At 43.2% G+C, this 15800-nt stretch overlaps 1 protein-coding gene across 1 annotated transcript; it reads left to right on the forward strand.

Moving 5' to 3' along the window:
- On the forward strand, window positions 1-15800 carry SERPINB2 (serpin family B member 2). Its single transcript, XM_025931185.2, has 8 exons — window positions 1-151; window positions 4086-4262; window positions 8311-8430; window positions 9739-9867; window positions 10378-10495; window positions 13043-13185; window positions 14064-14228; window positions 14814-15800. The coding sequence occupies exons 2-8, from the start codon at window positions 4095-4097 to the stop codon at window positions 15216-15218; spliced, it is 1248 nt and encodes a 415-aa protein (XP_025786970.1). The 5' UTR covers window positions 1-151; window positions 4086-4094; the 3' UTR covers window positions 15219-15800.

Here is a 15800-nt window from a genome sequence, read left to right on the forward strand (position 1 = left end):
AAAGGATACAGATTAGAAAGGGAGAGAGAGGGAAAAAAAAAAAAGTTCCGTGGGAGGGGCAGAGCTTTATAAAACCAGCCTTCTCCATGTGTGTACTCAGACAGCTCGCTGAGGACTGTTTCCTGTCGGGAGTGCCTCCGGGAATAACCAGGTATCTCACTGATTTTCATGGCCATCTCCATGAAATATGGTTTCATTTCTTCTTCTTTCCTGCTGCTATTACTAATATAATGAAAATTAAAGTGTGGGATGTCTTTAGAAAAAGAGTAAAAATGTAGGGGCGTGTCTCTTGGTTAGATTTTTTTAAGTGAAAATATTGTCACTTAAGATTTGAACTAAATTTACATTTAATATTGAACCAAATTGACATTTAATATGGCACTAAATTAAGACTTAGTCTTGAATCTCAGGAGCCAGCAAATGCCTGGGTAGCATTAACCGAACCAAAGTGCACATGCAGGTGATGATGCCAAATTCATCGAACAGGTTAGAATATGGATGTTCTTGACTAAGTAGGGTTTTGGCACTGAATTTGATGGAAAGAGTTAGGTTGATTAACATATATTCATTTAGGCAAGGAAGGTAAACTATAAATTGTACATAAATATCATAAAATTTTTTAAAAAAGATGACGGTCTTTATAACGATCAGAAACCAGAAATTAAGCAACCTGGGTTGGGTCAGTTTAACACCAGAGTATTATCTATTGAAGTTTAGTTTATAATTGGTCAATTTAGTGAAAGAGAAGAATTAGCCAAACTAGTTGTTGGATTGGTGGAAGTAATAGTTTCATAAATAATTTAATACCCATAAGCAGACGTTCATTATGAAAGTCACCAAACAACAGGAATTGCTTTTGATTTTGTTGGGAAGGGAATGTGTAAGTTTGGGTGGGAGGTTTCCTGTAAGTTACTGTTTTCTCTTTGTTTTCATTGATGTTTGTGGTCAATTTCTAAGTACTCCCACCCTGTAGTCGCAAAACAAATTGTTTCACAAGCCACAGCAAACTCAGATCTCACATCCAGTGTCCATGGGAAGAGGGCTGTGATGGTGTGCCTGGGGGCCCCTCCCCACCTCTTGGTTCGTGTGCCGAGTCCCAGTGCACACTTGTCAACGTGTGTTGCAGGAAGTGACACAGATGTCACAGAGCCCAGCCCCACATATGCTCTCCATTTATTCTTCTCCATGATAATATTAAACCTTAATTAGCGGCATGAAATTTGGAAGGTAATGAAACTGTAAATTGTGGGAGTTAAGAAATCCCAACAGGTGTTACCTGTTTGGGGCAATTATGCTATTTGATGTCATTCTGTGATGTCAGTTTGACATTGTCTTGGGCAGATTCCCTCCCAAATGTGAGCCGTGGACTTGTCTGAGAGGAAACGCACTCTCCGTAAGCCTTGATAGATTCAGAAGGCTAAAAGCTTCTCAAACCCCATTTGAAAAGCACCAGGCTCGCAATCAGAAGACTGAGATTCGTGGCTTCAGAGCTCACTAGCTGGGCAAACTGCATGTTTATCCTTTGGTAACTAGATATTACTAGATTCTTCTGGGCAAGTGATTACATAAATTAAACAAAACAACGCTTCTGAAGGAATTTAGTAACGGCAGTATAGACGTGACATATTACTGTTTTATGTTACGTGCGGTTAATTGCACTTTATCTAAAAAATAAAAGCTAGACTTTTTAAAAGAAGCAAATGCATATGGGACAATTTAATTTTGTCCTCATTTACTTTTTTTTTTCTTTATAAAGTCGCCAGAAATCTAACTTGGCATTAAAAGCCTCTCCAATAGTTTGTCTTGACACTTAAACTTACACTTAAGTTTTGTTAGTGTCAAAGTGACCTACTACACAGGAGACTATGAAGATTTCGGTCTAGGAGAAGCCTACAGTTCGTTTTTCTGGCTCTGGGGCCTTATTTACATTTTTCATACGAGGTTAGAGAAATATTTTATTTATTATGCTAATTCTCAGTTTGTTTCCAAAATATTATTGATATAATTTACAAAAATCATCTGCCCAATAAGCCTAATAAACTTACAGATGGTTTTACATCAGTAGAAGGAAGAGGAAACAAATTTCTGAGTCACCCAAATTAATCTAATCTCAGTGATGAAGCAAGAAAAAACAAAAGTGAGGTTTTTTGTTTTGTTTTTCTCTTTCTTTCTTTCTTTCTTCTTTCTTTTTTTAACTTAATACTCCTTCTAGGAGCATAACAGACTCACTACTTTCTTATTTTCATTTCCTCTTTCTAGCATTTCTCAAGCTAGTAACTTGCCCAAACTCTTACACACAACAGTGCAGTTCATCACCAGCAGGACAGGCAGTGGGGGGGGGGGGGGGGGCATTGGCTCGAGTGGGTTTCTGAAGCAGACCTAGGCTTGAATCCCTGCACCATTGCAAGCACCTTATGCAAGTTTCTTAACCTCTCTCCGCATCAGGAGGTAACCTATAAGGCAAAGTACCTTTTGCAGATCCTGTGAGGATTGAATGCGAAGAGGTGACAGTTTCAGGGACAACTTTTGCTTAATTTACAACTGTGTCCTGATATAATACAACCGGGTGGTATTCCAAATGAGAAACCTTGAAACAAAATGGCAATACTTTTCTTAAAAAGAAGGGTTCATGACCCAAGTGGTCGCCTAAGACAGCCACGGATGGGGAAGAAAGTGAGTGCTGGCCCTTGTTCGGAAGCCTGCTGAGTGAGCCAAGCCTACAGATGCAGGATGTCCTTCACCTTGGGGCCTACCCTCAGCCCCTCCTCAGCTCCGAGAAGCCATTGTCACAAGAAGATTTCCTGTGGGATCATGAGTGTCAGCGTCATGTGGTAGATTTATATATTTTGGTTAATTATAGGGTGTGTTTTAAGCCACCGTGAGAGCATAATACACAGTCGAGAAATGATCACTGGCCAGTACTAACAGATACCTACACACCTCGGGTGTGTCCCTGCATTCCGCTGCACACGGAGACTTGGGTCACGGAAGGTGTGTCTGTCCTTTATCTTCAGGTGGTGATAGGGTGTGTGTGTGTGTGTGTGTGTGTGCGTGTGCGCGCATGCACGTGCGTGTTTCATGCTCCCAGGATGATCTCTGTGGTTTTGTCTACAATGGTCTTTCCTGCTAGGGGGTGTCGGGAGAAGCAGGTGGCCGTTCCAGCACCCCCATACTGAACTCCCTAGCAGAGGGAGCTGTTTCATAGCCGGCTGCAGATGTAGGTGTGTGTGTGGTGGGGGTCGGGGGCACGGGAGGTAGGAGCTGGTTCATCAGCTGGTGAAAATCAGCAGGTGAAAATACCAACCCTCAAACAATGACTCTAAGCCACTTCTAGAAGCAGGGAATCTGAAAGAAGATTGACAGTCTCAACCCGGGGCCAAGAATAAGTGTGCATGTGGCACACGTTTGAATGTGTGTGTGTTTGCTTCTGTGCGTGCTGTATATTTGTGGATGCAGCTCAGAGCTTGAAAGCATGACCTGGAGGCCACCCCACCTGGCTTCAATGCTTAGTCCTGCCCTTCCCAGGTGAGGGACGCTGGTCACTTCTCTGATGCTCTGGGCAGCAGTTTCTTCCTTTGTAAAACATGAATAGCAATGCCTTCCTCAACGGGGTTTGGCAAGAATTAAATGGTTGGTAAAATGTTTAGGACAGCATCGGTTGTATAGTAAGAATCTAATGGACGCTATTTATTGTTATTATTGTTATTATTACTGTGTGGAGTATCACTACTCATCATTTAACTGTTCACTACATCTCAGGATCGGCCACCTAATCCCCAGGATCCAATGCAAAAAGAAAATGCAGAACCCCCTGTTTAAAATGACTAAGTTTCATTATTTTATGAGTAAGTCACTCAAGCTGGTGAGAGCAGAGCATCTCACCAAGCACGGAGCCCTTTGTGGCTGCACAGGTCACACGAGCATGACGCCCTCTGGCCTCTACTTCATGTGGTTCCATAAAGGAAGAACAGAGAGGGAGCCCCTGTCCCGTGCAGGGTATACCCTGGACTTCTCTGCTGATATCACCCAAAATATTGAGTCACCTTTTAGAGCTGGTTTTTTTTTCTTCCTCACTTTCCTTCTAGGCTGAAACAATGGAAGACCTTTATGTGGCAAACACGATCTTCGCCCTCAATTTTTTCAAGCATCTGGCAAACACCAGCACCACCCCGAATCTCTTCTTCTCCCCCTGGAGTATCTCATCCACCATGGCCATGGTCTACCTGGGTGCCAGGGGCAACACTGCAGACCAGATGGCCAGGGTAAGTGTTTGTGAAAGCCCCAAACCAGGACTGGGTCATTCCTGAGTGGAATGATAGAATTGCAATATCATGGTTCGGAGGTAGCTTGACTCCAACAATCGTCACGTGCCCTTACAACACAAGTGGCCTAGATTCAAATCTGCAGAACCGCTAAACCACAGAAACTCACAACCGTCGAGTTGAGTGCAGAGGGCGCACCAGAGTTTCTGCTCGTGCAAGGCCGGAAACAGTGACAACATCCAGTGTCTTATAACATAATGTTTATACTTTCCAAAGCATCTTGCGTGCTTTATCTCATTTGGCTTTAAGACAAGTGTCATTTTACAGATGGAAGACAAGGCAGTGTGAGCCCAGCAGCTCCCAGGGTCTCCTGCGGTTTCTTCACTCCTAGATCAGGCTCTGGTTTTTGTTTTGTTTTTAAGTTTGTTCATTTGTTTTGCGATGGACAGAGACAGTGCGAGCGGGGGAGGGGCAGGGAGCGAGAGGGAGAGAGAGAGAATCCCGAGCAGACTCCACGCTGTCAGCCCACAGCCCGATGCGGGGCTCGAACTGATGAAACCATGAGACGGTGACCAGAGCTGAAAACGAGATTCGGAGGCTTAACTGACTGAGCTGCCCAAGCGCCCCTAGATCAGGCTCTTTCAATGGCTCTACCGCTGTGATGTGTTTGCTCCTCACACAATCAAAGAATCCCTCCAGTGGTTTTAAGAGAGTGTCATGAAGAGTTGGTCACCACACTGCTGGAGAGACAAGGGGAGCGTGTGACGTCACAGGGCCTCGGCCATGTTATCCACCCGGTGGGGTCATGTCAACAAAATGGGGTGTGGCACGATGGCCCCGTTTTCCAAATCGAGGTCCGCAGGGTGTGCAGCAGCATTGTGAGGTATTTACGTCAAGGCCGCTGGCTTCAGTCCTTGGTGAAGGGACATAAGCTCAGTCAGGGGACACTTTCGCTGAGTCAAGGGCCTTGGAAATACATTGAACCCCGCACCATGACGCTCCCACGGGATGAATTCGGTACATTTAAAAAGGCACATGTTCCCGAGACGTCCTCGGTCCGTGAGCCAGATACAGTCATCACGCAATTAAGATTCTTTCAGATTCACAGACACACAAACCTTGACATTGTGTGCTTGAAATCCAGGCTCCACTTTCTCACAAGCACGGACTGTGTTTGAGTCACACCAAAGTGCCCCTGGCCACGTTCGCGTTTCCCATGAGAACCGTGGCTGAGTGCAGATGTGTCCTCTGGTGCACAGTGACCCATTTACCTCGGGCCTTGGTTGAGGTGGTTCACAGAAAGAGTGTTAGCCAATCTCACTGCAGGAGGAAAGGAAGAAAAAAACCATCACTCCCTGTGTGTGTTTGGTAGTTTAGCCATCAAGACTTTCGACAAAATTTGGTTGCTCAACTCTGATACCAGCAACATTTGGCAACACCTCTTCCTCTTAATTTTCTTCCCCTTGAAAAAAGAAAAACTGTGAGCTGAATTGCAAACTTTAGAAAACGGCGGGGTCTTAATTAAAAAAAAATTTTTTTTTTAATGTCTATGTATTTTTGAGAGACAGAGCACGAGTTGGGGAGGACAGAGAGAGAGAGAGGGAGACACACACAGAAGCCGAAGCAGGCTCCAGGCTCTGAGCTGCCAGCCCAGAGCCCGACGCGGGGCTCAAACTCATGGACCACGAGATTATGACCTGAGCCGAAGTCGGACGCTTAACCGACTGAGCCACCTAGGCGCCCTGGGTCTCAATTTTTTTTAATGAAGAAGGGATCAGAAGCAATATGTTTTGAGGGAAAATGATAAGTGAAGTACTCTACATTGTTAAAATGGAAAAATAGATTTTGATCCCAAAGGAAAATGAACTTGCTGGTCACTCTGGGCACGGTACAGCTTTTCCCTATCGGGAAAGAGCTTTAAGCTCGTGGGTCTATGCAAGGATTTTATGCTGTTTTCCTGTAACTCCGCTGCATGTACGGATTTTAAACTTTAAAGGAAAATTTGGTTAATTCTCTACTAAAAAGAAAAATAGGCTGGTTGGCTTGGAGGAGGAAGCAAGGACTTGGGGGACAGGCCAGGTTGGGTTTGAGCGGTGGCTTTGCCACTCTTTATGAGGTGTGTGAGGAAAGGCATTGAAAGTCCCTGCACCTCAGTTTTCTCATCTACGGTATGAGAATGGAAATACCCAGCCTGCAAGACAGTTGTGCAGATTAGAGATAACATGAAAAGCAGCTGCTGGCAGTCCTTGATCTAACAGCTAATGCTTTAAGTGCCTTAGCGAGGCACCTTTCTAAGAGCGTTTTATGAATTTGCCCCATGCTACACAATCCTATGAGGCAGAGGCTATGATCACCATATTCATTTTGCAGATAAGGAAGCAGGGGCAGGAAGAGGCTGCATTGTTGAGAATTGGTGCGGCTGGTAAAGACGGTGGTGTTGTAGTGGGAAGAAAGGAAGACATCGAAAGGATGAACTCTGGTAGCACACATCTATGTGAGACCGGCATGCAAGCAAGGAGTGTTTCTTCTAGCTCTTTTTATTTTTTACTTTTTTTGTAATGTTTACTTATTTTTGAGAGAGAGAGCCATAGAGCATGAGTCGGGGAGGAGTAGAGAGAGAGGGAGACACAGAATCGGAAGCAGGCTCTGGGCTCTGAGCTGTCGGCACAGAGCCCGACACGGGGCTCAAACCCATGAACTGTGAGATCATGACCTGAGCTGAAGTTGGAACGCTCTACTGACTGAGCCACCCAGGTGCCTCTCTTCCAGCTCTCCTGTTCAGGATAAGGCCACAGACCCGCCCCGGCTCAGCTGCCTATCTGGGCAGTGTGTCTGCCTCCCTATTTACTCCATGACTCAGCACGGCCCAGGGTCCCCCCTCCCATTTCCCAGTTTCTTCAGGGGCTTTTGCAATGATTCAGGAAGGCTTTGCAGTGTCTCAGGAAGGCTATAGTGCTGCCCAGGAGACTCCTGATTTAAGCATCAACCTCCCTAGGAGGGATGAAAACCAGAAATGCTGTTTCAGGTACAGAGTAGGACCACTTCTCTTCAGAAGGTCAGCTAGGACTTATGGTGTAGAATCTGAGGAGCAGAGAAAGATCCCACAACCCCTGCCACCTTTCCTTCCAACCCAGACACTCACCCCCCGGCTGGATAAGCCTGCCTTTCCTTCGGTAGCCGGGTCCCCACCATCAGTCTGTTTACCAGATGAGTTCCTCCTCACCGTGGGCCCCACAAGGGATGTGCCACAGGACCAGTGGGACCCAAGGGCTGTTGGAGGCTGGCGGGAGGCCTGGGTACAGGGCCAGCCTGGGGGTGCTGAGACTGGAGAGGCCAGGCTGGGAAGTCGTAACGCTGGGAAGGAGTCTGAGGCAGCTGCATAGAGGGCCAGGCTGCACCTGCCAGCTTCACTGTGATATCTGGATCTGCCACCTACAACATAAAGAGATTCATAGTGTCAACTGACCCCTGTCACCTGCCCCCCACCTCGATGTTCATTTCTATGTGTAATATGGTATGTGCAAGTATTTCAGGCGATACCTGTTAAGATTAGCTGTTTTTATGCTCAAACTGAGTTTGTCTTGTAGTTTTTGACAGATTAAAAGTATGTAATACATAAGGCCGTTGAAAAGGGAGGTCACGAATTAACTTTATTACTTTCTTCAAAATACTGGCATTTTTTTTATCAAGGCAACTTATGGGCTGGATGATAATTTAGATGATTTTAGTGAAGAGGTTATAAATCATCTCCATAATAACAAATTGTTGTCAAAATGGCCAGCATATGGATTAATATAAAATAACTCAGGCTGTTTTCTATGAGGGAAATTTCTTGTATATTATGTAAAAATATATATTATTTTTATATTATAATACAATATATATTCTTGTATATTTTGTATAAAGAGTATCTGTGCTCGTTCCCCGACGCAAAGGCAGGGAAACAGACAGGACCACTAAGAGGTACTTGATTGCCCCTGGTTTACAGGTCAAGTAATCTAGCAGGAAAATATACTCATAAATCTATTCCCTCTAATTCCAATTGTAGGTGTTTCAGTTTAACAAAGTTCGAGTCCATGAAGTCCCCGCAGTGACCCCGGAGAAGTTCACGGGCTGTGAACTCATGCAGCAGATCCAGAAGGGCCCTTATCCTGAGGCTATTTTGCAGGTATCTGACTCACTGGTTCCTAATTTCTTTTGTATTTTATTTCTGGAATCTTCTTGTCTTAAAGTCACAATGTTAGACAAGGAAAGAAACTAGTACAACTTCCCCTGTTCATCGAAAGAAAACTAAGACTCAGAACCCTTAAATAAATATCCTACGGGCACACCGCGAAGCATGGGCAGGGCCGGGGTAGAAGCTATACTTTATGACTTTCAGGCCAAGACTGAGTCTAAATTTGATCACACCCGGAGCTGGGCATGTGTAATTTATTCTGAAACTGGGTAGCAACTTCTAGAATACACATGCACGGATGCAGAGTTCCAGGTAGGAGAAGTTAAGGAGTGACCAAAACTTGAGGAGTGGGGTAGGTCGTGCCCAGTGATTTTGTGAGAGACCATCGACACTTAGATCTCCCTCCAGACCCCTCTATCTATTATCTGTCCATGTGTGTAATGTGTGTGTGTGTGTGTGTGTGTGTGTGTATGTATCTATTTATCATCTGTCTATCTCAGACTAATATCTTTTCTCAGTATTCTATTTCCTTAAACACAAGCTATCCAGCTAACTTATAAGAACTGGGCATAGCTGTGCTCCTATTGAATAAACAACTTCCATAATCACGTTTGTGAGTTAGGCGGGGGAGATACCTCCCATAGCTTCCTTCTTGGGAATGGTACTCCACCTGTCCACTGCCCAAGGAATTATGGGCTAGAGGCAGTGGAGAGACCCCCTACAATATGGAGACTCAGCCAGGTCTCCCGTGACACCTGGGACAGTCCATCTGCAGGGTTCCGGGCTTGGCTGCTGCAGCGACTAAGCCCCGTTGTCTATCATCATGCTTACAGACTCGGGGTTGAAGATCAGAATTCCTCTTTGTTTTCAAGGCTTCCTAAAACCCAGATTTTCCACTGCACAAACTGCCCTTTAATTATAAAATGGGTACTTTCAGGCATTATATGAACTTTTTCTAGATCCCCTCTAGATTTTAAATTTTAATGTGATAAAATTTCTTAGAGACCTGGAAGTTTAGGAAATCATAAAAGAAGCCTCACTTTCTTTTAGGATGTCGGTCACTTCACGGTTAAGTACAACCTGTAGGCGCAGCAAACTTTGAAACAAGTGAAACATTACCTCATTAGTTTTAATGCACTACATCAAAAGTATTTCCTCAGAGATTCCTCTAAAGCATCAGAAAAAAGTATACCTTAATACAGCATTTTATTGTTGCATTGAAAAAAAAATGTTTGCTTAAGAAATAACTTGTTTAGTCATCCTGTGTTATATAAATAGAGTCCCTCTTTTCTGTTTAAGGCACAAGCTGGAGATAAAATCCATTCATCTTTCCATTCGCTCAGCTCTGCAATCAACGCATCCACAGGGGGGTATTTATTGGAGACTGTCAATAAGCTGTTTGGAGAGAAGTCTGCGAGATTCAAGGAAGTAAGTGAAACCTGTAATTGAAATTGCAGGGCCCCCAACGTGCCATGAGGTCACTTTCAAAGCTGTAGTCTGAGAGAATCTGTAGTCGTGGAGAGAATCAGAGTTCCACGCAAGCTCCCTAAGACTCCTGAACGCCCTTGGTCGTGGCAGGCTCCCCTTGTTGGATGACCCCTCCCATGGCTGCAAAAGCCTCGTGTGCAGAATGAGTCCTAAATATAGAGGGACGGTGATTTCCAGAGCTGCTACCACAAACCCAGCCTTTCCCTCCTACCTAGTGTCTATAACGCACAGTGCAGGAGGGCAAATGAGTGTGGGGAAGAGGGTCAACAGAGCACTTATAATCCACACCATTTCCTCTTCCAGCCCCCCAAATCCCCCCATCCCCCTCCACCCCTACCCCTACCTACTCAGGCCCCTGAGTCTTGATAGGAGAGCTCGTGATTTACAATTATACTAAGACTTGTTCGGTATATATTCGATGTAACCTTTGGCCCATTTCTTGTTTTAAAGGAATATATACAACTCTCCAATAAATACTACTCTACGGAACCCCAGGCACTTGACTTCCTAGAATGTGCAGAAGAAGCCAGAAAAGAGATTAATTCCTGGGTCAAGACTCAAACCAAAGGTAAAACCAAAGCAATTATTTTCTGTTCTTCTCTTATAAAACTCTGATCTATTTACAAAAAAAAAAAAAAAAATCATTCCTATACTTAGCCCTAACTCCCTTAAAATTCACCCAGTCTTAGTTATTTGGTTAATGTAATCTTTTTCTTGTTTATCTGAGTGGCCTTTTAAGTGGGAAAAATGGTTGAGGTCTAACTAATGGAAGACGTAAGTTCGGTACTTAATCTGATTTTGGATGTGACCTTGGGATGGACTGTGACAGCAGACAGACATGTTTTCCAATGTAGGAAATAATCAGGACTGAAATCATTGTGCTCTGTGTCCACTGTGGACAAAAACAAAGAAAAGAGACATGACCCTCCAGTGAGTAACCGGTGTGAGACCATCGGCAGTAGAAAGAGAGGGGCCAGAAAACTATTTTAACTATTTTTCACCATTCAGAGTCCATCTGCCATGAAGTTCCTTTGGCCCCTGATAAACCACTTCTGCTGTTGCAGCTGAAGCCCCCAATTCTTTCATAGGCTCCTGCCTCACTTTGTATTCGTCACAAGGACTCAAACTTAATTAAACCTCCTGTCCGTTGTTCCTGAATTCAATCCGTCAGTCAACAATGGTATTTATCCATCACATATTATGTGCCAGGTGCTGAACGTGCGAAGGAGGATGAAAATGGCAAATGAAACAGAACCCAGACTCTAGTTTAATCCAACAGCCTGTGCTTCACCACTCTTGGCTCTCGAGCTCATTCCTTTTTTTTTTTTTTTCTTTTTTTTTTAAATTTTTTTTTTTTCAACGTTTATTTATTTTTGGGACAGAGAGAGACAGAGCATGAACGGGCGAGGGGCAGAGAGAGAGGGGACACAGAATCGGAAACAGGCTCCAGGCTCTGAGCCATCAGCCCAGAGCCCGACGCGGGGCTCGAACTCACGGACCGCGAGATCGTGACCTGGCTGAAGTCGGACGCTTAACCGACTGCGCCACCCAGGCGCCCCTTGAGCTCATTCCTAACCGCCATGCTTACTTTTCATGCGTTCCTTAACTTCAGAGCTTCGTGATGCCTGTTAAGTTTGTCTTGTACAGCCTTGAACTGTTACCGAATGGATTTGATTTTGTTAACTTTGCCATCCCACATAGACCACCATACTTGCGGGGAGGGCCAATATGTCCACCTCTCCTGTGTCCCCGCAAAAATTAGCAGTCTTTGGCTGATAATGGAAAGCCTTCATTCTTCCAAATTTCCACGTAGAATTATAGGTCTTAAACAAATAATTACTGAATAGCAACATATAGATGGATTTCTAAGAAGAAAAACAGAGATTATTATGAAGGCAGAGCTGTTTTGGTATTTCATAGATTAATGAGCTGTTAGGACTGGAAAGGTCCTTGGAGGTAACTTATCCAAATTTACCCCTTTAGGGTTGTAGACTCCAGGCCCCTGAGACATTAATCAACTCATTCAAGATTTCACTATCAGTGAGTGGTGAAGCTGGGGGTTCCTCTTCTTTGATCCCTAGTCTCATTCTGGAATTCTTCATTTGGATGTTTAAAGAGTTTGTTTGGTAACTTAGGCAAAAAATAACTTTTCACGTGACACTTGTGTGTAAAACATTGTTTCTGGCAATAGTTTGGCGTGGCTGGATTTCCCAGCTCCCATACTGGGAAAAAGCATATGAATTAAGCCCTGTAGAATTTCAAAAATATTTTTGTTTCTCTGAAAATAGTCCATCTACTTCTGTTATTCATTTCTATTGTGGATTTTGAAATTACTATTCTAAAATAGTGATGAACTGGGACACACAGGAAGCAGAGAACATGAAGATTAACAGAAATGAAAGTAAAAACTGCAGAATTCAGGAGACATGTGGAAGTTTTGCTTTTTTGGAAGAGCACAAACCATTTCTCTTCAAGTATTGCCTTCAGTGGCTGTGAATCTAGGAATTACATTGTCACAATGCCAAGCCATCCTTGTATGTTCCAATTTCTGAGAACCTCCCTTCCCTGGCACACTCTTGTATTCCCTTCTCTGCATTGCCATGGGACTTTGCAATCTCATAGTTTCTTACACATTGTTTGACAGCTGGTTTTGAATTCCTCTTCCAATATTCTCAGCCCCACCAGGGCAGTATTTCCTTTTCCTCCTCTTGTTTCTGTATGACTCCTAGTGAAGGTCTAGCAGGACTTTTAAAAAAAAAAAGTTTTTGAATGGATCCATGGATCAGACCCATTGGTTGTCTGGACCAGATCTAGAAGGAGCACCAAACTTTGAGAAAACAAAGGAGGTGAAAATCTTTCCAAGTTTGATGGTCATTCTAAATTTTCGATGCATTACTCCTCCATTTTCTCTTGGAATTTGCAAACCTTCTGAGAAATGTGGTCTGCTTTATTTATGCTTTGAATAAATTGGGAGAAAACTTGAGCTTGAGGCCATCACCTCTGCAGAGTTTGACAATTGTAGATGACGAGTTTGATGGTGACTCCAAGGATTTCAAATTATAGTAAGGTCACACTTCTTGGTCATGAAACCTAACATGTGTCATGTTTTCCATAGGCAAAATCCCAGACTTGTTACCTGAAGGTTCTGTAGACAGGGACACCAAGATGGTCCTGGTGAATGCTGTCTACTTCAAAGGAAAGTGGAAAACTCCGTTTGAGAAGAAATTAAACGGGCTTTATCCTTTCCGTGTGAATGCGGTATGAGACAACAAGATGAATTATGAATTTTCTTGAAATATGTTTTAGGATCTTAGCCAAGACAGAGGAAGAAAAGTTAAAGACCATGCATGAACTGAACGGTCTGCCTGAACTGTTTCTCTTCAAGTATTGCCTTCAGTGGCTGTGAATCTAGGAATTATGTTGTCACAATGCCAAGCCATCCTTCGGGCTGATTTTTTTTTTTTACCCAATTTTATAATAATTTGAGGGAATTCTCTGTTTATTTGTTAATGACCACATTCATTCTGTCATTTATGTCACAAAGTTAAGTGAAGCCTTGGCAGTTTTCAGTAGTAGCCAAGAACGGTGATGCCTGGGGGATATATTGAGTGGACGTTTGGAAGCTGGTCACATGACACTGACTTGCTCATCATACATTATGCACCTTGGACAGTGGGTTGACTCTTTCAAACTACTGAGTATCACTCAGTAATTTTCTGAAAGGCCATATGAATAGTGGTGGAGACCATGGGCTTTATAATTATACAATCGTGGATGTAGGTGTAGGCTCCACCGCTAGGGTTCTGCTAGTAACCAGCCAAGACCTTATTTATCTTCCATGTTTCCATGTGTTCCATTTTTGTGATCAATAACACTTGGCCATCGTAAGGTTTCAATGAGATTTCAAGGAATTCTTGGCCCACGCCAGGTACTAAACAAATATTTTAGTGTTATTATAATTATTATTATTGTCCATCTTAAAAATAACTATAAGGGCATACAAATAATTTGTTTTGTTGACTTTTAAGAATATATCTCCTCAACACCTAAGCTGAATCTATTCTCTTTTATATCTAATTGTAAAACTCTTGACATCTTAATATCAACTTCCTTATTTTACTTTTTAATGACTTTAGACTCAGCGCACACCTGTTCAGATGATGTACCTGCGTGAAGACCTGAACATTGGATACCTAGGGGACCTAAAGACTCAGATTCTAGAACTCCCATACACTGGAGATGTTAGCATGTTCCTGTTGCTTCCAGATGAAATTGGGAATATGTCTACTGGCTTGGAGTTGGTAAGCTGTTCCAGCTTGTATCGGTTTAAACCTCCGGAGCTAAACTTACTTTCCCTGATAAACACGTCTGCACCTTAGAAAGTGGTATACAGTTTCTCACAGACACATAAATTGGTTAGTAATAAAGGTGCACATCACAAACTTTCATTCAGAGCATTAAAATATGTCACACAGGCTAACTTCCTGCAAAAATGTTACCAGTGTATTGAATTTTTATATCACCCACAATGTGGTAAAGTTAAAGTCATTGATTTTTTTTTTTAAATGTTTGTTTATTTTTGAGAGAGAGAGAGAGAGAGACAGACAGACAGAGACAGAACATGAGCCAGAGGTGGGGGGGGGGTGGCAGAGAGAGAGGGAGACACAGAATCCCAAGCAGGCTCCAGGCTCTGAGCTGAGCCCAAAGTGTGGCTTGAACCCATGAACCACGAGATCATGACCTGAGCCAAAGTCAGACTCTTAACCAATGAGCCACCCAGGTGCCCTAAAGTCATTGATTTTTAACATTAGACTTTTAAGTTGTTTTCCTTCTTTTGCGAGCACTTACTGACTTTTTTTTTTTTTTTTTAATGTGTGGATTTGTAGCTCGAAAGGGAAATAACCTATGATAAATTCATTAAGTGGACCAGCAAAGACACGATGGCCGAAGATGATGTGGAAGTGTACCTGCCCCAGTTCAAATTAGAAGAGCGTTATGAGCTCCAGTCCATTCTCAGGAGCATGGGCCTAGAGGATGCCTTCAGCAAGAGCCAGGCCAATTTCTCCGGAATGTCCGAAAGGAATGACCTGTTTCTGTCCAAAGTGTTCCATCAGGCCACTGTGGATGTGAACGAGGAGGGCACTGAGGCAGCCGCTGGCACCGGGGCCACGATGTCAGGGAGAACTGGCCACGGTGGCCCACAGTTTGTGGCGGATCATCCTTTTCTCTTCTTTATCCTGCACAAAATCACTAAGAACATTCTCTTTTTTGGCAGGTTTGTCTCACCCTAAAGTGGAAAAGTTCCGTTTCTGCACAGGATTTTGTAGTATGAACTGTAAGCCTCAGAATTGCTGTTAGTTGCCAAACATTTAGAGACTTTTTCTACCTATTTCTGGGGTTTTTTTTCCCCTCTGAACAACTTCTACTACATGCTAATGATAAGTACAGAAATAACTAGACCACTGTCAACCATAACTCTGCAACCCTGTTAACCATTTGGTCTCTAAGTGGAAGGATGTTCCATTTAGTTCTTCCTTACTATTTAGTTTATTTTGTAGCGTTGACTTTTACTGTATTATTTATTATTTTATATAATGGTTTTTGTTATTGTTCACCGCCAGTTGCTGAAGCTGATATAGTTAGAGAAGCAGGTGATCAGTTACTTTCCTACCTAAAAAAATGCATTTGCTCATTTGTATAATGAAGAATGATTAGTAGTCCTTCCATGCCCTTTATAACAAATACCCAGAAGAAAGCAGTAACGACAGGAAAATGTATGTTATGTGCATTTCCAGCCTTAACGTATCACATGGTTGTGTCTATAACTTATGTGAAATTGCAAATATATAAAAAATAAACAGGTCTCCACACAA

The sequence above is a fragment of the Puma concolor genome, chromosome D3, assembly GCF_028749965.1.
Source record: "Puma concolor isolate L17-30 chromosome D3, mPumCon1.1.hap2, whole genome shotgun sequence".
Lineage (NCBI taxonomy): Eukaryota > Metazoa > Chordata > Mammalia > Carnivora > Felidae > Puma > Puma concolor.

Coding starts and splice junctions, on each gene's coding strand:
- SERPINB2 (XM_025931185.2), top strand. CDS start 4,095: ATGGAAGACCTTTATGTGGCAAACACGATCTTCGCCCTCAATTTTTTC. Junction 10,496..13,042: donor GGTCAAGACTCAAACCAAAG/GTAAAACCAAAG, acceptor TGTTTTCCATAG/GCAAAATCCCAGACTTGTTA. Junction 14,229..14,813: donor TGTCTACTGGCTTGGAGTTG/GTAAGCTGTTCC, acceptor GTGGATTTGTAG/CTCGAAAGGGAAATAACCTA.